Source organism: Schistocerca gregaria, chromosome 9 (genome assembly GCF_023897955.1).
Source record: "Schistocerca gregaria isolate iqSchGreg1 chromosome 9, iqSchGreg1.2, whole genome shotgun sequence".
Classification (NCBI taxonomy): Eukaryota; Metazoa; Arthropoda; class Insecta; order Orthoptera; family Acrididae; genus Schistocerca; species Schistocerca gregaria.
Window position 1 is genome coordinate 213,038,520 of NC_064928.1, and position 26,327 is coordinate 213,064,846.

General features: G+C 39.9%; 1 protein-coding gene across 1 annotated transcript in view; it reads left to right on the forward strand.

The window, feature by feature from the left end:
- Window positions 1-26,327, forward strand: part of LOC126291646 (E3 ubiquitin-protein ligase UHRF1-like) — a 163,284-nt gene that overhangs the window by 120,364 nt on the left and 16,593 nt on the right. Inside the window, exons 9-11 of the mRNA XM_049985213.1 lie at window positions 5,465-5,605; window positions 14,302-14,458; window positions 23,872-24,261. Coding sequence (XP_049841170.1) covers window positions 5,465-5,605; window positions 14,302-14,458; window positions 23,872-24,261 — 688 coding nt within the window. The remainder of the gene's footprint in view (window positions 1-5,464; window positions 5,606-14,301; window positions 14,459-23,871; window positions 24,262-26,327) is intronic.

Genomic DNA, 26,327 nt, shown 5'->3' on the forward strand with positions numbered 1-26,327 from the left:
TAAGAACAATGTTAATCAGCAAAGCATCGTTTTTTAATTATATGTATACTGAAATAGTGGTTATTTTTGTGTGTAATTTGGAAATGGGTTACTTTACAACTGGACAATTAGGACTGGGGTTTATCTTTAATGCTCTCCGAGGGGTTCTGATACGTAGCAATGAGATGCAGTAATATTTCAGTTGCTTGACTGCTCTGGCTCTTAGCACCCCTGCATTCTGACTTCACCACAGGGCTACTTGCTGGGGCCCAGCCACTTTCCCACACTTCGGCGCTCGCATTAAGGTGCCCCGAGTCACTGAGGCCTGACACAGGCATCCAATCGTCCATCCTCTGGTTCAGAGTTTGGGACACTAAGTCACCTGCCATAATTTGGTAGTCTTTGCTGGGACAACAGAAGCCACCGCAGATGTCCGCCGGGCCTCACACATCGTCAGCAAGCACTACGTGTAACTGCTGACACTGCAAGGACAGCTGTGTTGGCACATGCTGCATGCTGCGACGGTTTATTTTCTGTTCTCTCCGAGGTTGCAGAGACCAACACCTGTGGTCAAGAAGACTGAATAGTTATAAATACACAGTCCAGTCACATAAATGCGACCGTCTTGTATGTTTGACATCAGTATGCAATAAGCACTCACAGACAGCAGGTGGCAGCACTAGTGGTGGATTACACATAAAACAGTGCAGTTGTTGTCATAATGTGGAAACAGAGCAATTTATCTGGTGCCCAGAAGGGCACAATCACTAGCTTTTTCGCCAAGGATGGGAGTATTTCTGAAACAGTCAAGTTTGTAAACTGTTTGCATTCTGCAGTGATTAAAGCATATCGTGTGCGGCAAAAAGGTGCTATACGAAACTGGCCGTGAGGCAACTGCGGTTCACCGTGGGCCGTAGATAAGAGGGATGAATGACAACTGCGGAGGTGTGTGCGGGTAAATAGATGTGCAACTGCTGAGCATCTCATCACCCAGATGAACCGAGGGGCTACCGACAGTATTTCCTCGATGACTGTTCTACAAACATTGGTGCGTACGGGTCTCTGCAGGAGGCGTCTAGTTCGTGCACCCTTGCTGACTGCTTCTCATTGGCAACAAAGGCTGGAGTTTTCACACCATTACTGCAACTGGATGTCCACTAAGTGGCGAAAGATGGCCCTTTCAGATGAATGACTTTTTATGCTCTATCAGATGGATGGCCGTCAGCATGTACCGGGTGAAGTGTCAGAAAGCAAATTCCCTGCAAGACTCGTTGGAAGAGTCCAGGCCAGAAGAGGAAGTGTGTCGGTATGGGAAATATTTTATGTGGCATTCCTTGAGTAATGTTGCCAGTCTGGAAGACACTATGGGTCGACACAAATATACACCTCTCCTTGGGGAGCATGTACACCAACAGCTGCTAGCTATCCCTAAAGCTTTCTGATATTTTTAAAACTGTTATACAATCTTTCGTAAGTTAGCATCCATTTGGTCCAATGACTTTGATATATTTTCCTTGTGAAAGAATACTTTGCAGCTTGCTGATTTTTGTGGTTTTATCCTGACTTTGCAAATTGTTTCGATAATCAGCAGCAGCAGCAGTAGTAGTAGTAGTAGTAGTAGTATAGTAATAATTGACAAATTAACCATTTGTATTAATTGACACAAAATATGCACAGCAGATTTCAAATAACAATATATATAACAATTTTTATATGGACATTTTTGTATAGAAATGTGGGTGTCATGTAAATAACATCAGCATTGTACATATAGATGTAAAAAAAAAAAAAAAAGGCTATAGTGTGAAAGATTTTAGTAGATTGTTATGCCTATGAGTGCTGTGTATCGTGTCTTCAAAAGGGAATCATTGGCCAGTTTCATTACACACTTCTGCACATCTCCACATCTTGCTCATGTAACAAAAACTTGCACCCACACACGTGCTCATCAATCAGACTGTGAAGGTGAAAATCACTTGGAGCTAGGTCAGTACTCCATCAGTTTGGGTTGTTTTCCCAGCTATAAGAGAGCAGTCATTAACCCGATGCACAGTTCCCTGTCCTTGTCTCGATTTTGGGTTTCAGTGCACGCAGTAGCTGTCATTATTCGCAATTAGACATTTAGGAGAGTAACAAATCAGCAGTGGACCTTTCGCATCCCAAAACACTATCATCGTCAGCTGTCCTGCAGAAGTTTGCCTGCTGAGCATTATGGCTGTAGGTGAAGGTGATGTTTCCTCATCACACTCTGCCTCCTGCCTTATGTTAACGTATCACTTTACAATAGTGATAAGTTTCTACCTGTACATGTACCAGTTTCTGGCAAATGATGATCATTATCTGCACATAAAAATTTCGTTAAGTGGGTAATACATATGGTGTGCATTTGTGCAAAAATTTATTTATGTATGCATGAAATCAGAAAGCTGGATGCTACATTTCTATGAGACAGAGCAGCCTTGATTGGTGTTTTCAATGTTGATTCCCTGAAAGAGTGTAATAGGAAGAATGACCTTGTAGTATTACTCAGTTCTTTCAATTTGAGCTCCGTCATTGATTTTCCTACTCGGATAACAAAGAACAGCAGGACATTGATAGATAACTTTTTTATAGACCAAGTTAAGTTTAAGGACATAAATGCTTATCCTGTTGAGAATGGTCTTTCAGATCATGGTGCACAGCTAGTTACAGTACATGACATAGCTCCATGCAGTATATCAAATCAGAATTTCAAAGGAGTGCGTTCAATTAACAATATAAATACTACAAACTTTAGGGAAAGCCTAAAGGAGCTAGACTGGGATGAAGTGTATATGGAACCCGATGCAAACTTGAAATATAAATTTTTGATAGAGCTGTCAGAAGAGAGATTGGGCGATAGTTGTTGACATCCGACGTATCCCCCTTTTTATGCAATGGTTTTACAACGGCATATTTCAGTCTGTAGGGGAAAACACCCTGCTCCAAAGAGCTATTACATACATGGCTGAGAATTCTACTTATCTGTGGGGAACAAGCTTAAGTATCTTGCTGGAAATGCCATCAATTCCGTAAGAGCTTTTACTTTTCAGTGAGAAAGTAATGTATTCAAGAGTAGCCTCCCATATTTGTAAAAATAAAGTACAAACAAAATGTCAGTTTGGTTTTCAGAAAGGCTTTTCAACAGAAAATGCTATATACGCTTTTGTGTGTGTGTGTGTGTGTGTGTGTGTGTGTGTGTGTGTGTGTGTGTGTGATCTCTCATAGGCCTTTGACTATGTAAATCATGGAATTCTTTTAGATAAGCTAAATCATTATGGTTTGAGGGGGGCAGTGCACAAATGGTTTAATTCATACTTAACTGGAAGAATGCAGAAAGTTGAAATAAGTGGTTCATGTAATGTTAATACAACAGCTGATTCCTCAAACTGGGGGGCTATCAAGTACGGAGTCCCACAGGTTTCGGTCTTAGGTCCTTTACTGTTCTTCATATACATTAATGACTCACCATTCCATATTGATGAAGATGCAAAGTTAGTTCTTTTTGCTGATGATACAAGTATAGTAATAACATCCAAAAACCAAGAACTAAGTGATGTAATTGTAAATGATGTTTTTCACAAAATTATTAAGTGGTTCTCAGCAAACGGACTCTCTTTAAATTTTGATAAAACACAGTATATACAGTTCCGTATAGTAAATGGCACAACTCCAGTAATAATTATAGACTTTGAACAGAAGTCTGTAGCTAAGGTAGAATTTTCAAAATTTTTAGGTGTGGCCATTGATGAGAGGTTAAACTGGAAGCAACACATTGATGGTCTGCTGAAATGTCTGAGTTCGGCTACGTATGCTATTAGGGTTATTGCAAATTTTGGTGATAAGAATCTCAGTAAATTAGCTTACTATGCCTACTTTCATTCACTGCTTTCGTGTGGTATCACATTCTGGGGTAATTCATCGTTGAGTAGAAAAGTATTCATTGCTCAAAACGTGTAATCAGAATAATTGCTGGAGTCCACCCACGGTCATCCTGCAGACATCTATTTAAGGATCTAGGGATCCTCACAGTAACCTCACAGTATATATATTCACTTATGAAATTTGTTGTTAATAATCCAGCCCAGTTCAAGAGTAATAGCAGTGTGCATAGCTATAACACCAGGAGACAGGATGATCTTCACTATGCAGGCTTAAATCTGACTTTGGCACAGAAGGGGGTAAATTATGCTGCCACAAAAGTCTTTGGTCACCTACCAAACAGCATCAAAAGCCTGACAGATAGTCAACCAACATTTAAAAATAAATTAAAAGAATTTCTAGATGACAACTCCTCCTATTCATTGGCTGAATTTTTAGATATAAATTAAGAGAGGGAAAAAAACTTAACTTAAGCATTAGTGTCATGCAATATTTTGTGTAATGTAATATCTTGTACAGACATCTTTCTTTAACCTGACACGTTCCACATCATTACGAAGTGTCATATTATGATCTATGGAACAAGTATTAATGTAATCTAATCTAATCTAATCTAACAGCGATTTTGTCACTTGCTGGCTCAGTAGTTGTTTCGTGGAGGATCGTCCCCAATGCTTCAGAGAATGGAGAATGCTTAAGCTTGTGACAATAGAAGGATGAGATGTCAAGGGCACAACAGAACAGTCACTCTGTCTCCATCCCTCGGAGTGGGAAGACTGTTCAATGTAATGAATGTTAATGTTTATCAACAGAAATGTGTTGAAAGAAGTGTTTCCTGTGGTAATATTCAGTTAAAATTCTACAGTGTTTCATGAAAAAACTTAATCTCTTATTTTGTGGATTCGGGAGAGAGTTTGGTCTGAAGTTTTGAGACTCAAAATTTCAGTCCATTGAGATGAAGTCAGCAACAATTATAAGCATAGTACATACATACGGCAAAGCAAATGGGATCTCAGGTGGTCATATTATGGTTTCTGTACCCTTCTAACTACAAATTATGTGAGGCAAAACACAGGTAAAACTTCACTTACGGTCCGTAGTGATGGAACCCACCTCTCATCGATGGCTATTACGCCGACAAGGAAGTCTTCATCTTCGTCTTGAAAACCCTGTAAATGTGATTCTGATTTTTCCAAACATTCCTATTTCTTTGCTTGCATGTTTGTATGAACAGACATTATTGAAGAAAGACAGCCATCCGAAATAACTTTTAAATAAATTTGCTGAACGCTAATAATTTGACTTCATCTGTGTTGGGTATAGATGTACCACATACAGGTGACGTGAATATTCGTGCTGGATCAAGATTTGAACATGGATTTCCCACTTTCACAAGCAGTCACTTTAATCATTAGGCTATCCATGCATGCCTCCTGTTTGTTTCTGAGAAACACATTTCCCAAAAGTTTACTTATGAGGTCTGTTTTGTTTAGGTGCTTGTCTATCACTCAAAGCCTCAACTATAGAGTGAGTGGCTACTTTTGCACCCTCTGTGGTTTGCATTACTTATAACTGTGTATTTCAGGGCTCTCGCACTTAATTGTAATACTGAACTGAGTGAAGAAGGAGGGAAAGCTGTCGACTGGCGAGCAGGGAAACCAGTACGTGTACTTCGTAGCTACAAGTTCAGGAAACGCTCCATATATGCTCCTGAGGAAGGCTTGCGGTAAGATATCTTCACATATTTATTTTAGTATTTCGTGTAGTTTATTCGAGTTCCTTGGAACTGCTACTAAGTACTGTGCTATAGAGCATGTGTAAAGATCGATTGAAGCCAATAACTTCTAACACTTCATCTTTCTTATAAAATTACTTGTGATATTCTGTTCTCTACCAATCCATCTCTTTGTGTTTCCATGTTCAGATTACTTTATACGCATATTTTGGATAGAATCCCCTCTAATAAATATTAGAGCTGGTAGGTACGACATGAAAATGATAGTTATCTGTACATCTCATGAATTTCAACTGCAGTTATAACTGATTGTATAGAATACTGGCATAGTTATGAGAGATTTGGATTAGTATAATAGGAATTAAATGTGGGAGCAAGGCTATGTACAAAACAACAAAGAAAGGATTTCAAAACCTTTAGAAAAGATTTGTGTGTTCCCCAAAATCCGATTATTCTAAGTTTGTAGTGGGACTGTATTATAAGGAAGTAGAATAGCATTGTGCGCATACCTGTGTGACCACAGGCGTAAAGTAGAACATAGACTGTCTGACTCTGGATCACGGCTGGATTGGGGATTTTCTCTGTCCAGGGACTGTGTGTTTCTGTTGTCATCATCATCATCATCATCATCATCATCATCATTCGTGACAGTGGCTAAATTGACCTGTGGAAAAGAAATTGGGACTTTGTAAGAGTGCTGATGACCGCATGGTTGAGTGCCCCACAAACAAAACATCGACTGTCTGACAAAAATAGTGAAGAACCCAGAAGGGAGGATGAAATTAAATAAAACTTCACAGGTTGAGAAGGTATGTGATTTTATTTTGTTGATTACAAACTGAATTGAAATATACAAAGAAATTACCAGTATGAAACCACTTTTTAGTAAGACATTGCACCTCCTATGACCGGATGGACGCACTGATTCAGTTGGAAAGGGTGTCATGCTGCATTTGTGTCCTCTCCTGAGGCAAGCTGGCCCACAACTGTCATAACTGGTCGTCCATATCATGAATATTGGCACTGGGGTGTAGTTGAAATCCGAGCTGGACTCACACGTTTTCTATTGGGGATAGATAAGAGGATCTTACCAGCTATGGGAGCACGGTCACATCATGGAGACAGTTTGTAGAGACATGTTTCCTATACGGATGAGCATTTTCCTGTTGAAAAATGGCACCATGATACTGTCACATGAGACATAACACATGAGGACACAGGATACCCTTGTGTAAAGCTTTTGTGTTGTCAGAGTTCCTTTAGTCGTTGCATTACCACCTGTGAACTAAAGTAAACCACAATGCAGGCAGTAACAATGATGTGCTTCTCAAAAAACCTTGGAGAAATCTGAGATTTTCCCAGGTCGTCAGCATAGTTGCGGACGATGGCTGTCTGGAGTAGTGCAGAATCACGACTCATCGCTGAATAGAATGCAACACCATTGATCACCGGTCTGTTTTTCCTGGTCGCGACACCATACGCAGCCGTTTGATGTGCGGTGTTAATGGCAGCTTATGCTTGGGACGACAATTCCCTAGTCCTGCTGCTGCTGCTGCTGCTGCTGCTGCTGCTGTTCATCTCCGGCCAGTGGTGTGTGTTGATATAGAATGTTGCAGGTATTCAATGACTTGTTCTTAGAGGGCATATGCAGAGGTGAAGGTTTTACGATGTGTGGTATGCTGGTGCACAATACGGCATTTCTGCCTTGTGGCAGTGAGACATGGTCGACCAAAAATTTGACCACAATTATGCCTGCCCTCACACATTTATGCAGGCTGACATTGGTCCACTACTACCTATATCTAAATGCCCCACTCATCTGGATCTTCTATTATTCGACCAGCTGGCCAAATGGAGACCTACAGACTCTACCAGGTGCTGATAATGCTGTCTCATATGAGTACATGACATCTTTGTAGCCTTTCACAGTGATCACTCACAATCTGATGCTGTTATTGACCCTTATACACCCTACCAGCCTGATAACAACACTAAACACGAACAACACTAATGTACTCCGTTGGCCCTTCTGTCTCTCAGAGAGAGAACTGCAGCTCTAATCATTTACGTACCTGCTGACGACATCTGAAAGTACAAAATTACTTTGACATCTGACTCTTCGATGCTTCACTTGTTTTGTCTGGCAGTGTATAAAAAAACAACAACAATGAAAAAGGGAGACACTGGACTCACATTCTGGAGGACAGCAATTCAAAACCTCAAACAGTCATCAGCAATTGGATTTTCATATCTCCCTAAATTTATTAAGGTGAATACTATGATGATTAGTTCGCAAAGAATATTCCTCCTTAACCACCTCCAATCTGAATTTGTGCTTTGTGTAAAAGTTGTCAGTAACTCACAGTACAAAAAGCAGCAGAAAACAGAGGCTGACTTACATACGGGAGACATGTGAAATTGCCTCTTGTGGAAAAATCATGAGGTGGAACAGTAAGGTTTAAAAATTTTTTGCTTGCATTGTTGCCTAAACACGTGATTTGTCTCTGTATAGACAAAGCAAAATCTAAAAATTCCATAAATGAAGCAGGCAAAAGGAAATGTTTTTGAGCCAACACACTTTCTTCCATTACCAAATCAAAACTAACTCTTGTGTGTAGTGGAATTGTGCCATAACCCATAGCCTAGCTAATAATATTATCAGATAATCAAATGTCACAGATTCTCTTGGAACACATTCACAGTAGTGAGAAGAAAGTGCGATCATTTGGCTCTCATTCTGCAACATCTTATGTCCCTCGCTAAGATAGGAGTCTGCCACTGCATATTTCTCTGGCTGGAGCAAAGAAGTGTGATGATGGTGTTCTACACATTGTTTCTGAATAGTACAGATAGTTTGGCCTATAAGTCATCCCCCAATGACAGCAGATTTTGTTTTCTCCATGTTTTCTTGGTCTGAAGTCATCCTGTACTGATACAAGGACAGCCCTAATCTTAACAAGTGGCATGAATACATTTTTGATGTCATATCTTCTTAAAATTCTTGAAATTTTCGAGGCTGTACTCACAACAAAAGGTAGAAAAGCACTGTACTCACAACAAAAGGTAGAAAAGCATCAGGTTTATGATTATCCTCTGGTGATTTCACTGGCAGTCTGAACTGAACACTATCATCACACTCATTTTCTCCAGCCAGAGTAATCCACAATGGCAGAATACTGTATTAATGAGAGAAACGAGATGTTGTATAATGAGATGCAAATGATCATTCCTGCTTCTGCAACTGGGAATGTGTTCATAAGGAATCTGTTGAGACTCAATTATCTTATAATATTGTTAATGGGAATAAGGGTGTTCCTTTAAGTAATACATTGAATCCAATTTGTCCAATATTAAAGACCAGTCTTTATTTCGACCAGAATATTCTTTTAATTAGTGTTCTGCTAGCAACATATCATTTTGTCTATTTCTACTAGTTCACAGCGGTGCTGCATGTGCGTGCTTGGTGTGCCAGCCGCGGTCTATAAAGGAACTGCTGATTCTGTTAGAAACTCAGTTCCGGTGAGATTTTGCATCAGCATAATTGCCTGAAGATGGCAGACAGTTGGTCCATTGAAATATCGTGTCGAGATGGCTACAATATCCGGATGCGTACCTGAGAAATGCATCCTCAGTCATTATGTCAGAAAGTCTACAAAATCAATAACATCTTAGTTACAAAATATTCATCTAGGTAGTATTTTTATGTCTCACAAGCTGCTTATGATGTTACAATTAAGGAGTATAATTCATTAACACTCAAAGATCAATACTGTACTTCAGGTGGTAGCCAGCTAAAAACTTTGCAGGGAACAGTCGCTCAATCTCTGTTGGTGTTGTCCACATTCTAACTGAAGAGTGTAATTTCATATGCATTACTTGCAAAAAGTATACTGATTGAAAATGGTGTCTTGGGTGAGATATGTTTTGGAATCTGAGCAGTGAGTGGTGAGGGTTTGCAGCTAACTGATTGATTCATTGATTGCCTCAAGGGCGTGTCCTGCTGCTGCAGTCCATTGGCCCTTCAGGTTGCCACAGTAAATGGCCCAGGCTACAAATTTATTGTTGGCTCCAGAAGAGTAGTACTTGCATAAAAATTACAAAGAAATACAAACGCAAAAAGAAAATAAGACGAAATCGTAAACAGAAAGAAGTAAAATCCTGAGTAAAAACTAGTTTTTAAGCTGCTTATAAAGTAACTATCAGCGAGACTCATCATTTCAGTTCTTGCCCTCATGGATGACTTGTTACATCTAGATACAGTATATACCTAATTCTAGTCATTCCTTTGCTGTGCCACTTGCATATATAATGAGGGAAAAATATCTGTATGAGCCCTAATTTCTTGCATCTTAGCTTTGTGGTCCTTATGCGAAATGGAGGGATTTACCCATGGTCTAGGGGTAGCGTCTTTGATTCGTAATCAAAACGTCTTCGGTCCCGGGTTCGATCCCCGCCACTGCCTAAATTTTGATAAATAATCAGCATTGGCGGCCGAAGACTTCTGGCATAAGAAGTCAGCCTCATTCTGCCAACAGCCTTGTCAAAGAGGGCGAAGGAGCGGATAGAGGTTCAGGGCACACTCTTGTCCTAGGGGTGGGAAATTGCCCCTAAAGGCGGAAGAATCAGCAATGATCAACGACATGACGATGCAGAAGGCAATGTAAACCACTGCATTAAAGACACGTAATGTGTATCCACAGGACATGTGGCCTGTAGTTGAAGAAGTGTCATGATGATATCTCCATTGGCAAAAGATCACGGAATAGTCCCCCATTCGGATCTCCGGGAGGGGACTGCCAAGGGGAGGTTACCACGAGAAAAAGATTGAATAATCAACGAAAGGATAACGTTCTACGAGTCAGGGCATGGAATGTCAGAAGCTTGAACGTGGTAGGGAAACTAGAAAATCTGAATAGGGAAATGCAAAGGCTCAATCTAGATATAGTAGGGGTCAGTGAAGTGAAGTGGAAGGAAGAGAAGGATTTCTGGTCAGATGAGTATCGGGTAATATCAACAGCAGCAGAAAGTGGTATAACAGGTGGTGGTGGTGGTGGTGGTGGTGGTTAGTGTTTAACGTCCTGTCGACAACGAGGTCATTAGAGACGGAGCGCAAGCTCGGGTGACGGAAGGATGGGGAAGGAAATCGGCTGTGCCCTTTCAAAGGAACCATCCAGGCATTTGCCTGAAATGATTTTAGGGAAATCACGGAAAACCTAAATCAGGACGGCCAGAGACGGGATTGAACCGTCGTCCTGCCGAATGCGAGTCCAGTGTGCTAACCACTGCGCCACCTCGCTCGGTGGTATAACAGGTGTAGGATTCATTATGAGTAGGAATGTAGGGCAGAGGGTGTGTTTCTGTGAACAGTTCAGTGACCGGGTTGTTCTAATCAGAATCGACAGCAGACCAACACCGACAATGATAGTTCAGGTATACATGCCGGCGTCGCAAGCTGAAGATGAACAGATAGAGAAAGTGTATGAGGATATTGAAAGGGTAATGCAGTATGTAAAGGGGGACAAAAATCTAATAGTCATGGGCGACTGGAATGCAGTTGTAGGGGAAGGAGTAGAAGAAAAGGTTACAGGAGAATATGGGCTTGGGACAAGGAATGAAAGAGGAGAAAGACTAATTGAGTTGTGTAACAAGTTTCAGCTAGTAATAGCGAATACCCTGTTCAAGAATCACAAGAGGAGGAGGTATACATGGAAAAGGCCGGGAGATACGGGAAGATTTCAATTAGATTACATCATGGTCAGACAGAGATTTCGAAATCAGATACTGGATTGTAAGGCGTACCCAGGAGCAGATATAGACTCAGATCACAATATAGTAGTGATGAAGAGTAGGCTGAAGTTCAAGACATTAGTCAGGAAGAATCAATACGCAAAGAAGTGGGATACGGAAGTACTAAGGAGTGACGAGATACGTTTGAAGTTCTCTAGCGCTATAGATACAGCAATAAGGAATAGCGCAGTAGGCAACACAGTTGAAGAGGAATGGACGTCTCTAAAAAGGGCCATCACAGAAGTTGGGAAGGAAAACATAGGTACAAAGAAGGCAACGGCGAAGAAACCATGGGTAACAGAAAAAATACTTCAGTTGATTGATGAAAGGAGGAAGTACAAACATGTTCCGGGAAAATCGGGACTACAGAAATACAAGTCGCTGAGGAATGAAATAAATAGGAAGTGCAGGGAAGCTAAGATGAAATGGCTGCAGGAAAAATGTGAAGACATCGAAAAAGATATGATTGTCGGAAGGACAGACTCAGCATACAGGAAAGTCAAAACAACCTTTGGTGACATTAAAAGCAACGGTGGTAACATTAAGAGTGCAACGGGAATTCCACTGTTAAATGCAGAGGAGAGAGCAGATAGTTGGAAAGAATACATTGAAAGCCTCTATGAGGGTGAAGATTTGTCTGATGTGATAGAAGAAGAAACAGGAGTCGATTTAGAAGAGATAGTGGATCCAGTATTAGAATCGGAATTTAAAAGAACTTTGGAGGACTTACGGGCAAATAAGGCAGAAGGGATAGATAACATTCCATCAGAATTTCTAAAATCATTAGGGGAAGTGGCAACAAAACGACTATTCCCATTGGTGTGTAGAATATATGAGTCTGGCGACATACCATCTGACTTTCGGAAAAACATCATCCACACAATTCCGAAGACGGCAAGAGCTGACAAGTGCGAGAATTATCGCACAATCAGCTTAACAGCTCATGCATCGAAGCTGCTTACAATAATAATATACAGAAGAATGGAAAAGAAAATTGAGAATGCACTAGGTGACGGTCAGTTTGGCTTTAGGAAAAGTAAAGGCACGAGAGAGGCAATTCTGATGTTACGGCTAATAATGGAAGAAAAGCTAAAGAAAAATAAAGACACGTTCACAGGATTTGTCGACCTGGAAAAAGCGTTCGACAATATAAAATGGTGTAAGCTGTTCAAGATTCTGAAAAAAGTAGGGGTAAGCTATAGGGAGAGATGGGTCATATACAATATGTACAACAATCGAGAGGGGATAATAAGAGTGGACGATCAAGAACGAAGTGCTCGTATTAAGAAGGGAGTAAGACATGGCTCTAGCCATTCGCCTCTACTCTGCTATCTGTACATCAAGGAAGCAATGATGGAAATAAAAGAAAGGTTCAGGAGTGGAATTAAAATACAAGGTGAAAGGATATCAATGATTCGATTTGTTGATGACATTGCTATCCTGAGTGAAAGTGAAGAAGAATTAAATGATCTGCTGAATGGAATGAACAGTCTAATGAGTACACAGTATGGTTTGAGAGTAAATCAGAGAAAGACGAAGGTAATGAGAAGTAGTAGAAATGAGAACAGCGAGAAAATTAACATCAGGATTGATGGCCACGAAGTCAATGAAGTTAAGGAATTCTGCTACCTAGGCAGTAAAATAACCATTGACGGATGGAGCAAGGAGGACATCAAAAGCAGACTCGCTATGGCAAAAAAGGCATTTCTGGCCAAGAGAAGTCTACTAATATCAAATACCGGCCTTAATTTGAGGAAGAAATTTCTGAGGATGTACGTCTGGAGTACAGCATTGTATGGTAGTGAAACATGGACTGTGGGAAAACCGGAACAGAAGAGAATCGAAGCATTTGAGATGTGGTGCTATAGACGAATGTTGAAAATTAGGTGGACTGATAAGGTAAGGAGTGAGGAGGTTCTACGCAGAATCGGAGAGGAAAGGAATATGTGGAAAACTCTGATAAGGAGAAGGGACAGGATGATAGGACATCTGCTAAGACATGAGGGAATGACTTCCATGGTACTAGAGGGAGCTGTAGAGGGCAAAAACTGTAGAGGAAGACAGAGATTGGAATACGTCAAGCAAATAATTGAGGACATAGGTTGCAAGTGCTACTCTGAGATGAAGAGGTTAGCACACAAAAAAAAAAAAAAAAAAAAAAAAAAAAAAAAATCGTAATGGACATTGGCAGCAGTAGAATCATTGTGTAGTTGGTTTCAAATGCCAGTTCTATAAATTTACAAAATATTGCCTTGTGAAAAGTGCATTGTCTTCTTTCCAGGGATTCCCATTTGAGTTGACAAAGCATCTCCGTAATACTTGCGTGCTTATCAAACCTACTGGTAACAAATCTAGCAGCATGCCTGTGAATTGCTTTTATGTCTTCATTTAATTAGACCTGCTGAGGATCCCAAACACTCGAACAATATTCACAAATGGGTTGCACTAGCAATCTGTACACTGCCTCCTTTATGGATGTGTTACACTTCCCCAAAATTCTTCAAATAAAACGACGTCGAGCGTATTCTTTTTTTACAACCAACTTGATGTGCTCATCCAATTTAATATCCTTTTCCTTCTTTATGCCTAGATATTTAATGGACGTGACTGTTTCAGAAAGCTCCTACTAATGCTGTATTCGAACTTTGCACGATTGTTTTCCTACTCATCCACATTAACTGTACTTTGCACAGTCAAAACAATAGTTGAGGAATCTTTTCATCGTATCACTGCCAGTTGTTTTCTATGTTGACAACAGTTGCCTATTTGTGACTTCCTGTTGTCTTTCTGACCAAACTACATACAGGAGATATCCCCCTCTTCACTTCTTTCTCTCAGTGTTATTGTCAGTTAATTATTGACATCGTTTTTTTCTTACCTCTAATGGTGTTGTGTTTCAGATACGATGGCATATACAAAGTCGTCGAATATCTCCCACATAGAGGATGTTCTGGATTTATTGTCTGGCGATACTTGCTGCGTCGAGATGATCCCACACCCGCCCCATGGACAGAGGAAGGAAAGAGGTTAATAGAGTCTCTCGGCCTTCAAATTGAGGTCAGTAAATAAAATTGGCTCTGAGCTGAATCAGTTCCAGTGACTTTACCATTTATTCTATTCATTTGTTTCTTCATCATAATTGTGAGAGAGCAGTCTTATGTCAACCGCAAACTAACAGGTCTCCCAGAAAGAATACAACTTTGGAGTGCATATTAACATATAAATTGAAGAAATCAAGTAATTTACATATTACTGCAGTGTATGCTACCTGTGGTTGTGTGTGAAGTATGATACTATTCAAATGCCCGTGACGACTCTGCAGTCACACATTTGTTTGCTTGATTAAGTTCTCTTTAATGTTTTGGCATACTTGCATCTCTAGTTCTGATATTACATGCTGCACCTCGCCATTGATCTGTGGAAGGGATCCTCGTTTGTTGGTGTACACATGAAATTTCAAGTACAACCGCAGAAGTAAATCATACGGTGTCGACTCAGAAGAGCTCTGTGGCCAATTAGCATTACCATTGTGAGGAATCACCCAGCCAGGGAACCTCTCATAACAACTCCTTTGTTGTAATTGAGGTGTGACAGCCTGCCCAACTTTTTGAAACCAAACTACTTCAGCACTCACACAGTCAAAGATCAGACCAAAGAAAGCTTTAACATTTTATGGTAGCATTCACCATTCACTGTTAATGCATTTCCAGTGCCGTCTTAAGGCATATGGTCCAATTGCACCATCAGCCCAACTGCCACAGCACACAGTCACTTCTACAAGTAACGACATCTCCATAATTACTTGAATGTTTTCTGTGCCCAAAGCCTGCAATTGTGTTTGTTCATGAACCTATTCAACTCGAATCTGTGATTCATCAGTAAATGTTATATTCTGGTTGACATTTTTGTCCATTTTTCATTTTGGAAACACCTAATGGACAAATGTCCAGTGCTTTACATGATTGTTTGGATTCAGTTCATGTATCAGTAGGATTTTATAGGTCCAAAGGTGCAGATTTTCTTCAGTATTTGTTGCATACTGGTTCTGCGAATATCTAATTTTTGTGGATTTTGTTGTATGGATTTCACTAGACTTACAGCAACATTATCACTCCCGACAGTGACGTTTTACGCTGAACAACTAACACAAGGACGCCCAAGTGTTTAATGTCCACAACCAAACCAGTTTTCTCAAATTTAACAATCAGTCTAATCACAGACGACTTACTCAATGCATTATGTTGACCAAACATTCTACAGAGTTTGTGAACACGTTCTGCTGCGCATTGTTCACTATAAGTAGAGCCCCCCCTTTTTATTTTTCTTCTTCTTCTTCTTCTTCTTCTTCCCAACATCTCTAATATGTTTGTGTTTATTTAAGGAAAATAGTTGAAATATGTACAAAAAATGTAATATCATGAAAATATTTTAATATTTAACATAAACAGTAATGCCAACTGAAATCAAATTCTCAATTACACTATGTACTTGAAATACTAGAAACATGAAAAATACAGTAAGAAGGTACATTTTACATTACTTAATTTTTTATTTTAAAAATCTGCACTGTGCTATTAAAATAAAGTTACATTCAATCACATCTCTTTACTAGAATGTCCACCTACACTGAAATTACTAAAGTACTCTTCCTTACCACCCATTCTGAAGTGCAATGAACAGCCAGGTACTGCTCCGTATTACCTAGCGAGGTGGCGCAGTGGTTGGCACACTGGACTCGCATTTGGGAGGACGACGGTTCAATCCTGTCTCCGGCCGTCCTGCTGTAGGTTTTCCGGGATTTCCCTAAATCGCTTCAGGCAAATGCTGGGGTGGTTCCTTTGCAAGGGCACGGCCGATGTCCTTCCCCATCCTTCCCTCACCCGAGCTTGTGCTCTGTCTCTAATGACCTCATTGTCGACGGGACGTTACACACTAATCTCCCCCCTCCTCTTCTCCGTATTCTCTGACAACCAGAGAGAAATGTTTTGCAGGAGGAAAATGATCCTTGCATATTATAGGACATTAATGTTGCAAATTTTAAGATATTAAATATTCCTGAAGAGATGTCCATTAAGAGTGCCTTCATCTCCGCCACTGAGGATATTTCAAATAGTAGCAAAAGTCAAGTAACGTGGAGTCCTTGCCAAAGCAGCACCAAACTTATTCTTCTTTGCCCAATATCATGTCTAATGTCAGCCCACGTTTGGCAGTTCCTAAAAATATAATGTAATTGGTTAGACAGAAAATCTACTCACCAAAAAGCAGCAGGAGAACACACATATAAAAGGCATAATATACACAAGAGTTTAAGGAGAAGGAAGAGGGCTGAAGGAAAAGGACTGGTGATGTTTAGGAAAAGCGGTATAGTTCAGAAAAGTCACCCAGAACCTAGGTCAGGGGTGACTTACTGGGTGGGATGAGAAGGAAAGGCTGTCCTGTAAGTCTCCTCTGACCTAGAATTCTAGGTGACTTTTCGGAACTATACCACTTTTCCTAAATCTCACCAGTCCTTTTCCTTCACACCTCCTTCCTTCCTGTCCGCAGCTCGTGGCCTAGTGGCTAGCGTTGCTGCCTCTGGATCATGGTGTCCCAGATTTGATTGCTAGCCGGGTTGGGGATTTTCTTTGCCTGGGCTTTTATGTTGTCCTCCTCCTCCTCCTCCTCCTCCACCACCACCACCACCACCACCACCACCTCATCATCATCATCATCATCATCATCATCATCATAATCATTTGTGACAGTGGCTATATTGGTCAGTGAAAAAATTGGGACTTTGTACGGGTGCTTATGACCACACAGATGAGCGGCCCACAAACCAGTCATCAGCATCATCATCATCATCATCCTTCCTCTTCAACCCTTCCATCAGAAGAAGGAGTCACTGGCTCTGAAAGCCTGTATACATCATGCTTCTTTTAATGTGCTGCTGTGTGGTGAGTAGATTTTTTTGTGTACCCCATTACATTATATTTTCATAAATTGATTATTTTTGTTGACATGTTAGCAATTTGTAATGATTTCTGCAGAGGCAACTGACAAAATATTATTCTTTAACTCCGCTGGCAAATAAGTCAAAGTTGCTGTGGATGTATGCCAGAGAATTTTCAATTTTAGATTAAGTGGAAGCATTTTATGCTTTTTGTACTGATACTGACGACTCTTTTTGGAAATTGATTAATCACAGATTTAATGGCTTAAAAAATGTTCATTATAAAAACTGACAGCTACAATCCTGGTGCTGCATCTCGTTAGGACTGGCCCAGGTGGCAACACTAGGTTCAGCAGCAGTTCTCTCGAAAGTGACACGATGTGCACCTTTCAGAGACACTTTGGTATTTGAAATTATTTTATTTAGTTTGGGTTAGCTGTTGCACACTTCTGTGTAAATACGTTGCAGCGTACAGAGCAAACAAGTGAAGGGCGTTAAATGTGTATAGAATATGCAGAGGGCAGTTGCTGCTTTTGGCATTTATGCTTCAGCATCCAAATACATAATAGGAACTTTTCTGCTTGGTCAGACTCTAGACAACTGGAAAATGGTGGCCTGGTCAGATGAATCCCAATTACAGTTGGTATGAGCTGATGGTAGGGTTCAAGTATGGTGCGCGCCCCATAAATCCATGGACCGAAGTTGTCAACAAGGCACTGTACAATTTGTTAGTGGCTCCATAATGGTACGGGCCATGTCTACACAGAATGGACTGGGTCCTCTGGTCTAACTGAACCAATACTGTGCAAGTTGTTGTTGGCTCCATAATAGTACGGGCCATGTCTACACGGAATGGACTGGGTTCTCTGGTCTAACCGAACCAATCATTGACTGGAAATGGGTATGTTCAGCTACTTGGAGACCAATTGCAGCCAACAATGATGGAATTATTACAGTTGACAGTACACCATATCACCAGGCCACATTTGTTTGCGATGGTTTGAAGAACGTTTGGACAATTTCAGCAAATGATTTGGCCACCCAGACTGTCGTACGTGAATCCTGTCGAACATTTGTGGGCCATAAATGAGAGGTCAGTTTGTGCATAAAATCCTACAACAGCAACACTTCCGCAGTTACGGATCGTTATAGAAGCAGCATGGCTCAGTATTCGTGCAGGGGATTTCCAATGACTTCGAGTCCATGCCACCTTGAGTTGCTGCCCTATGCTGAGCAAAAAGAGCACCAACATTATAGTGGGAAGTACCACATGACTTTTGTCACCTTTGTGTGGGCCATCTGATGTGTTTATTGCATGCCCAATGTGGAGCAATGACACCACCAGTAGCGAAAGGACCACTCATCATAACGCAAGATCTTAATTTAGATAAAAGCATTGCTGCAGCAGGAAGCAACAATAACACAAACAGTTGTGAAATTCGGACATGGGTGTGAGTGTTATTCTTAGCAGAAGTTAGTTTAAGTAGTAAGTCTAGGAACCACTGATCTCAGTAGTTTGGTCCGTTAGGAATTCACTCACCTGTCAGTAGTTGAACTTGTGAAATCTTTAGTAATATTTGGCATTATTTTATTGGTACACACACTCTGTGGTTGAGAATCAGTTGCGGGTAGTTGGAAACATTTCGGGCCAAAAGTCTTTTGTATGCAACACTTTCAGTCCTGAAAGCACTTGAAGCCCTGTATGGCACATAATAATGGATTTAATAATGATACACACAGTATTGTTATTGTAACTGCTTTGCTTTTGGGAACTGAAATCCTCTATCGTAAGAAATTAGTCAGAAACATGTCCTTAATGATCCAGCTCAGAGTGCAATTAAGCACAGTTCATTCCATTAGGACTGACTGTTACGGTGGATTAGATTCAGATATTTTTCTGGGGAGAGGCTTTGAAGAAGGGTGAAAAAGCAATAACTTGTAATTTTATGTAGCATAAAGTTAAAAAAATGTAATTATAGTGAAATTTTAAAAAAAATATGTAATGGTAATTTGAAATATATCATAGTTGATGACACAATTCATGAACATTTACATTTTTCACATGCGCAGGAGTGAAGGAAGAAAATATATAATTACATAAAAATCTAGCTTCTAGTAATAAATTTTGACCATGATAACACACTGTTCTGTAGTAATGAAACAGTCCATTACTGACCACACAGAAACAGATGAAAAATTTACCAAAAATCAGAAGTAGTGGGTATTTCAAAAGTTTCATTTTTTATGGGATACTTTTCATGTTTAATTCCTAGTGCACAGGCTACCTTTGTTAAAACACCCTTAATATTTAAAGGCAATTTACAGTTAATGTATCATTTTACAAACACAAAATAAAATATCAGTAGTAAGATTCTGGGTCCACTATATGGTCAGTAGCAACTTTCCTTTTCATAATATTGTTACACTTTGGAATTTTCATTGTTTGACATCAGTAGTGTGCGTGTGTTGATGGCTGATGATCCCTTCAGTGCAGGTGCACCCTAAGCTGGAACTCTTACTGGAATTGGCAAGATACTGTGAGTAACGAAGCTAACGATCAGGGGCACTATGTCTGTAGTTTGTGGTGTAAGTTGAGAGTAGTTTTGGTTTGATGGGATTTGTGATAGGGTAGTCTGTGCGGTGAAGTGACTACATTGTTTGGATGGTGTAGAGGTGAGCAAAAGGTGCATAATAAGCAAGAGATCCAGATTTGAATCCTGGTTTTGCATAAATTTTCAATTTGCCTCATAGCTATAAATCAATGCGCATAGGCAACTAATGTATTTAATTCTTTTTATCTTTTTCAGTAGTCAGTATTTTTTAATTTGCTGTTTCCTCCTCAAAGAATTTTACTTTGTAATTCACTTCCCATTCAATAAGCTGATGTTCTATGGAATTTACAACACAGCTGACAGATGTCTTATATAATACTTTATGAAAAGAATACAGGTAGGTGTGTTTCATAACTCAACAAAGGCAGAGAAGATATTGCTATCTGGAAAGTGAAAGAAATCATTACTGGAGTTACACAAAGTTCACACACTTCTCAACCACTCTTTCTCATATGTTATGACCTCCCATTCAATATGCAACAAGCAGAGATAATGTTTTTTTGCAAGTGATAGAAGACTGATATGTCATCAGGCACATGTATTGTATAGTAAAGTATCTTTGTTTCGGATATGTATGTCTGAAAGAACAGACGCCATACCTGTATACCTGACAGCATATGGATCTTTCATTGCAAATGTACAGAAATGTCTGATGTATCACATAAAGACAGTAGGGCTGCAAACAAAGAGGAAGAGTAGATGTGGACTCTACTTTCTAATGTGCGGCATTTGGAAATTTGGGTCGGACAGGAGACAAGCTCAGGTAGCTGAAGCAGTAAAGGCAAATGCTTGTATAAAGCTGGCAATCCATGTTCAAATGTTTGGAAATTTGGGTCGGACAGGAGACGAGCTCAGGTAGCTGAAGCAGTAAAGGCAAATGCTTGTATAAAGCTGGCAATGAAGCTACCAGTGATTGTAAAATAAAAAATGTAAAGAAATGCCTGAACATGCAAGGATATCAGAGCTAATGATCTTCTTGTGAACTAGTGCAACCAAAAAGGAGCTTGGGGGAAAAGTCAAATTTTCAAAAACTGGTTCTACAAACATTTTGTGCCATAAGTTTGGCAATTTCTAGAAGAGAAAGATTTTTCACAGAAGGCTGTTCTATTGCTTGATAATGCTCCTTCACACTCTATGAGAAGATTCTCATATTTGATGGTGGTCTCATTCTAACAAAGTTTTTTTCTCCCAGCATGATTGCCACTGTGCAGCCTGTGGACCAAGGCGTAACTGCATCGTTAAAGCAATAGCCTACTGATAATGCTAGTGGGTGAAGATGATTTGGTGCTGTTCTAGAAGAAGTTGACAATTCTAGATGCCATTTGTGGAAATTTTGATGTCTGGCAGGAAGTCAGACAACATAACACTAGTTCAGTCATGGAGGAAAATTCTTCCAGATATTGAAGGAAGTGATTTGCAAGATTTCCATGATGAAGAAATAACAGATGCACCAGTAATGGATCTGGCAGTAGTTTTAAATGGTTTTGATGAAGAAAACTTGAATGATTGAATATCAACACATGTGAATCCAGCTTCCAGTACATGAGTGATACCAAAATTGTGACTGCTGCTTCACAAAAAAAAAAAAAAAAAAGAATTAATGTGGAAGTGATGATGAAGAAGTGACCTTGTCAGTCGTTGTACTGCATTTCAGTATGTTGATGCTCTTCTAGATTATGTGGATCAGAGGAAGTCTCTGTAGAGTGGTATTATTATTGCAAGAAAAATTCAAAACACCTTGTAAGAAGAGGCAGACCAACATCACAGACTATTTTCAGAAATAAACAGGCCTGCAGTATCTATGCGCAGAAGTTGGATTAACTTTTGAACAAAGAATATATGTGTGAAAATAACTAAATTATTTGTGTCTTTTCAATTATTTGTGCATATTCGTCCCCAGAGTATTCCGAACAATCAGCTGTGTACTGTATATAGCAAATACTCATGGTTGATTAGCAACTCCATATCACATTATTCAATGTTAAACATAGCATAACTGGCTTTATTCAATTTTTATTTGCCACAAATGGAGCTGCGATAAAACTAGTCAACATAGGACTTTATAAAGCTTATCATTGCAGTCCTAACATTAGTGAAGGTACAATCTTGCATTTATTAAGTTACCAAAATCTTTTTTTAAAAAAACATGTACATAAATAGGACATAGGAGAAAGTCTCGTGCTGGCAGTACTTGTGGAATAATCTTTGGTTTGGCCTCATTATTCAATAAATAATTTATAATTATTTATTTGACAATAATAGAAATATACAATATTATGAAAAGGATATAGCGGAGATGCTGAGTCACAGTTAGGCACAACAGAAAGACTGACAGAAAATGAACTTTTGGCCAACAAGGCCTTTGTCAGAGATAGAACATATATGTACACACAAACCCACGCAAGTGCGTGCACTCATACACTCACATGCACAACTCACACAAATGACTGCAGTCTGTTGCTTCTGAGGCCACAGCAGCCAAAGAATGCAGTTGTGTGTGTGTGTGTGTGTGTGTGTGTGTGTGTGTGTGTGTGTGTGTGTGTTGTTGTTGTTGTTGTTGTTGGCTGATAGCTCATTTCCTGACAGTACTTCTGCTGTGTGTCTCTGTGATTCAGTACCTCACCTGTATGGTGAGTGGCAACTATCCTTATCATAATATTGTACACTTCATCCTGCATTTTCCATTGTTGAATTATAGAATTAATCTGCCAGGAAGTTTCATATCAGCACACACACACTGCTGCAGAGTGAAAATTTAATTCTGGAAACATCCGCCAGGTTGTGGCTAAGCCATGTCTCCACAATATCCTTTCTTTCAGGTGTGCTAGTTCTGCAAAGTCTGCAGTAGAGCTTCTGAAGTTTGGAAGGTAGGAGATGAGGTACTGGTGCAATTGAAGCTGTGAGGATGGGTTGTGAGTCGTATTTGGGTTGCTCAGATGGTAGAGCACTTGCCCGCAAATGGCGAAGGTCCCGAGCTTGAGGCTAGCTCTGGCTCACAGTTTCAATCTGACATGAAGTTTATAGTTTCAATAGAAATTGGCCGGCCGGAGTGGCCGTGTGGTTCTAGGCGCTACAGTCTGGAGCTGAGCGACCGCTACAGTCGCAGGTTCGATTCCTGCCTCGGGCATGGATGTGTGTGATGTCCTTAAGTTAGTTAGGTTTAAGTAGTTCTAAGTTCTAGGCAACTGATGACCTCAGAAGTTAAGTCGCATAGTGCTCAGAGCCATATTTCAATAGAAATATAGTTATTTACTAGCTGACGTCAGGCTTGATACAATACTGTCTCATGTGAAAATATTGTTCGTTATAGATTTTATAAAAAATGTCGTGAGAATGTTAATAACTTAATTAATAATAATGTTGTGCACATATAATAATTTTAGTGAGATCATTTCGCTTCTTTGTTTTCGACACTGTCTTTAGATTTTTGTAGGGTATCTACAAACATTTTCAGTGAATATATTAGGTTTCATTTTTAACACTCTTTCTGTAAGTTGTGCCCCGTTCTCTCAACTGCATGACAGCACATTCTCCTTCTTTCCTCTTTGGTATTTACAAATCACTGAGCCACTGTAACCTGCTGTGTGGCCCTCCCCAACTGTTCACAGCTTGGTGCAGTAGCTCGGTTACTCTACCCGGCCCCACGTGTTACTTGCCTGGCTCTTCCACATCTTGGCAACTAGCCAGCCGTACACCGATTGACCAAATAATCTACATTTATGTACGAATCTTAGCGGACATGCCGGTTGTAATGTCACACCTGATACCAAAATACATAGAAAATATTTCTAGACAACTTACGAAATTTTATCAGGGGTGTACTTTTTCACTCTGTATGTGATTTAAATCACCATCTGCTGTTGTGTGGGGGAGTCTGGAGTAACCCTTTATACATGTAATAGACTCGAATTTACTTTCTGTTGCAGTATCCAGAAAATTACAGTCCGACACTGTCCGAGAAGAAGTCGGAAAAAAGTTCCAAGAAGTTAGAAAAAAGTTCCAAGAAGCTGAGAGAAAAACCCGTGACGAATGAGAATGAAGAAAACAGGTTGCATATGAGTGTTAGACCTGAAACTGTGATGAATGAGACTGAAGAAAACAGTTTGCATATAAATATTAAAACTGAACTGTCTGAAAATTATGCAAGCATAGAAGAAAGCCACATGATGGATGAGAATGAAGAAGACAGTGTGAATAAAAGGATTAAACCTGAACCATATGAAATTGATCCAAGAATAGAAGACATCATTGCTAAGGATGAGCAAAACAAGGAGCTGTGGCAGTACTGCAGCTTTTATCTTAGAGATGGGAAGATGGTAAGGTCTAGTCTAGCACTCTGTCACATCATTTGTTAACACTGATTGAAAATTACCGATGCCACGTGCCACTGAACTGTCTTCACTGTATACAGTTTTTGTAATCACATATGAATTGTAATAAAACTGCTCTTGTTCTGTGAATCTGTTTAGGTACCAGGTGCTGAAATTGTAAGTACACTGGTGAAAATGGAAAGTGTTACAGTTGAAGCAGCAGTCTGGTACTTCTGAGATTTTATGGAGTTGTTCAACATATGGCAGGTGTTGAATGATTATATTGCCTATATTCAATGTGGCATGAAAGCAGGCAGCTTTCAAATGTCATCTTGAGGAATCTCTTGCCATTTCTGAAACACTTATTGTATAGATTCATAAAACTTGCTGGCTGGAGGCTAGTATGAACTTGTCGTCCCATTGCATTCCAGATGTAGTCTTCTTCTTCATCTTCATCTTCAGCATTTCTTGTAGGAGTTAGCCATTTTCAATCTCCACAGACCTCTTTTGTTCCAGCCTCCTGGTTCTAGATTTCAGTGTTCTATTGATTCCCTGTGTGTATTTTCGCTGTCTTCTCTCCTCATTATTCTGGGTGCCTTCCAGTTTAAAATCTTCTGTGGGAATTCTCTCCACCCGCTGTTAATGCTGAAGCATTCTTCTTCTGCAAAGGTTTTGTTATGGAGCATGTTATCTCCACACTTACTTGTTTCATATCCTATCTTGTATCAGTAACTGTGGACATAATCTCATTTCGTCCATTTCCACTGTTCTAATTTTCTCCCTAACTTTCCATGTTTGAGGCCACTCCCTACAGTACTAAGTTCTCCACGATACTGAATTATCCTTTTATGTGAAGGAAAGTTGACCCTTGCCATATAGCGGAGATGCTGAGTTGCAGATAAGCCCAATAAAATGGCTGTCACAAATAAAGCTTTTGGCCTTCATCAAAAATAGATCTCTCTCTCTCTCTCTCTCTCTCTCTCTCTCTCTCTCTCTCTCTCTCTCTCACACACACACACACACACACACACACACACACACACACACACACACACACACACACACACAAACTCACCTCATACATACGACTGCAGTCTCAGGCAACTGTAGCCACACTGAGAGAGAGAGAGAGAGAGAGAGAGAGAGAGAGAGAGAGAGAGAGAGAGAGAGAGTGTTGTCTGTTTTTGACAAAGGCTTTATGGGCCGAAAGCTTTATTTGTGACAATCCTTTTGTTACGCCTATCTGTGACTCAGCACTTCCGCTGTATGATGAGCAGCAATTTTCCTTTTCATGATATTGTTACATTCCAACCTGGATTTTCCATTGTTTGAATTATTATTTTCTTAGTGTCTTTCCAAGTATTATTATTCCATGTTATATCATGCGAAGCTGTGGTAACGCACTTACCTGTTGCTACTCTGAAACTAATATCCTCATCCATGCACCAGACTTTCCTGTTATTGCTCCCAAATATTTGTGGATCCTGCAGGGTTCTGTTTCCCTTCCCCCATGTCAATTTTCACCAAATCATGTCCCAAACACACAAACTCTGTCTTCTCCTGAATTATCCCCAAATCCCATTTGCTATACTCTTCCAGCTTTTTGGGCATTTATTTCATATCCTCTTCATCTTGGAAGAATATTACCTGCGATCCTCAAATAAATGAGAGTGGAGAGTATTGTTACCGATCTTCATTCCCACTGCTGAGTATTTGCTATACCAGCCATTCATTACCTGTTGCAAATAAATGCTAAACAAAATAGGTGACAATCCACAATTTTGTTTTAGGCTTCTGTCAACAAAGATGTTTTGAGATAAAGTTATTTTAAATTATAAACATTACTTTTGTGTTCTTGTATAACTTTTTAACAGATTAATTCATTCTTCTCTCACATTAACCTTTTAATTGCTTCCCATAATTTCATTCTGGGGACATTGCCATACACGTTGGTCCTCAACAAAAAGCAGAAGCATTGAGTTGTCAACAGGCAACTCGCACACACATAGGTCTGCATGCCCCACTTCCATACATGGCTACACTCCCTCCAAATACTTTCAGAAAGATTTCCT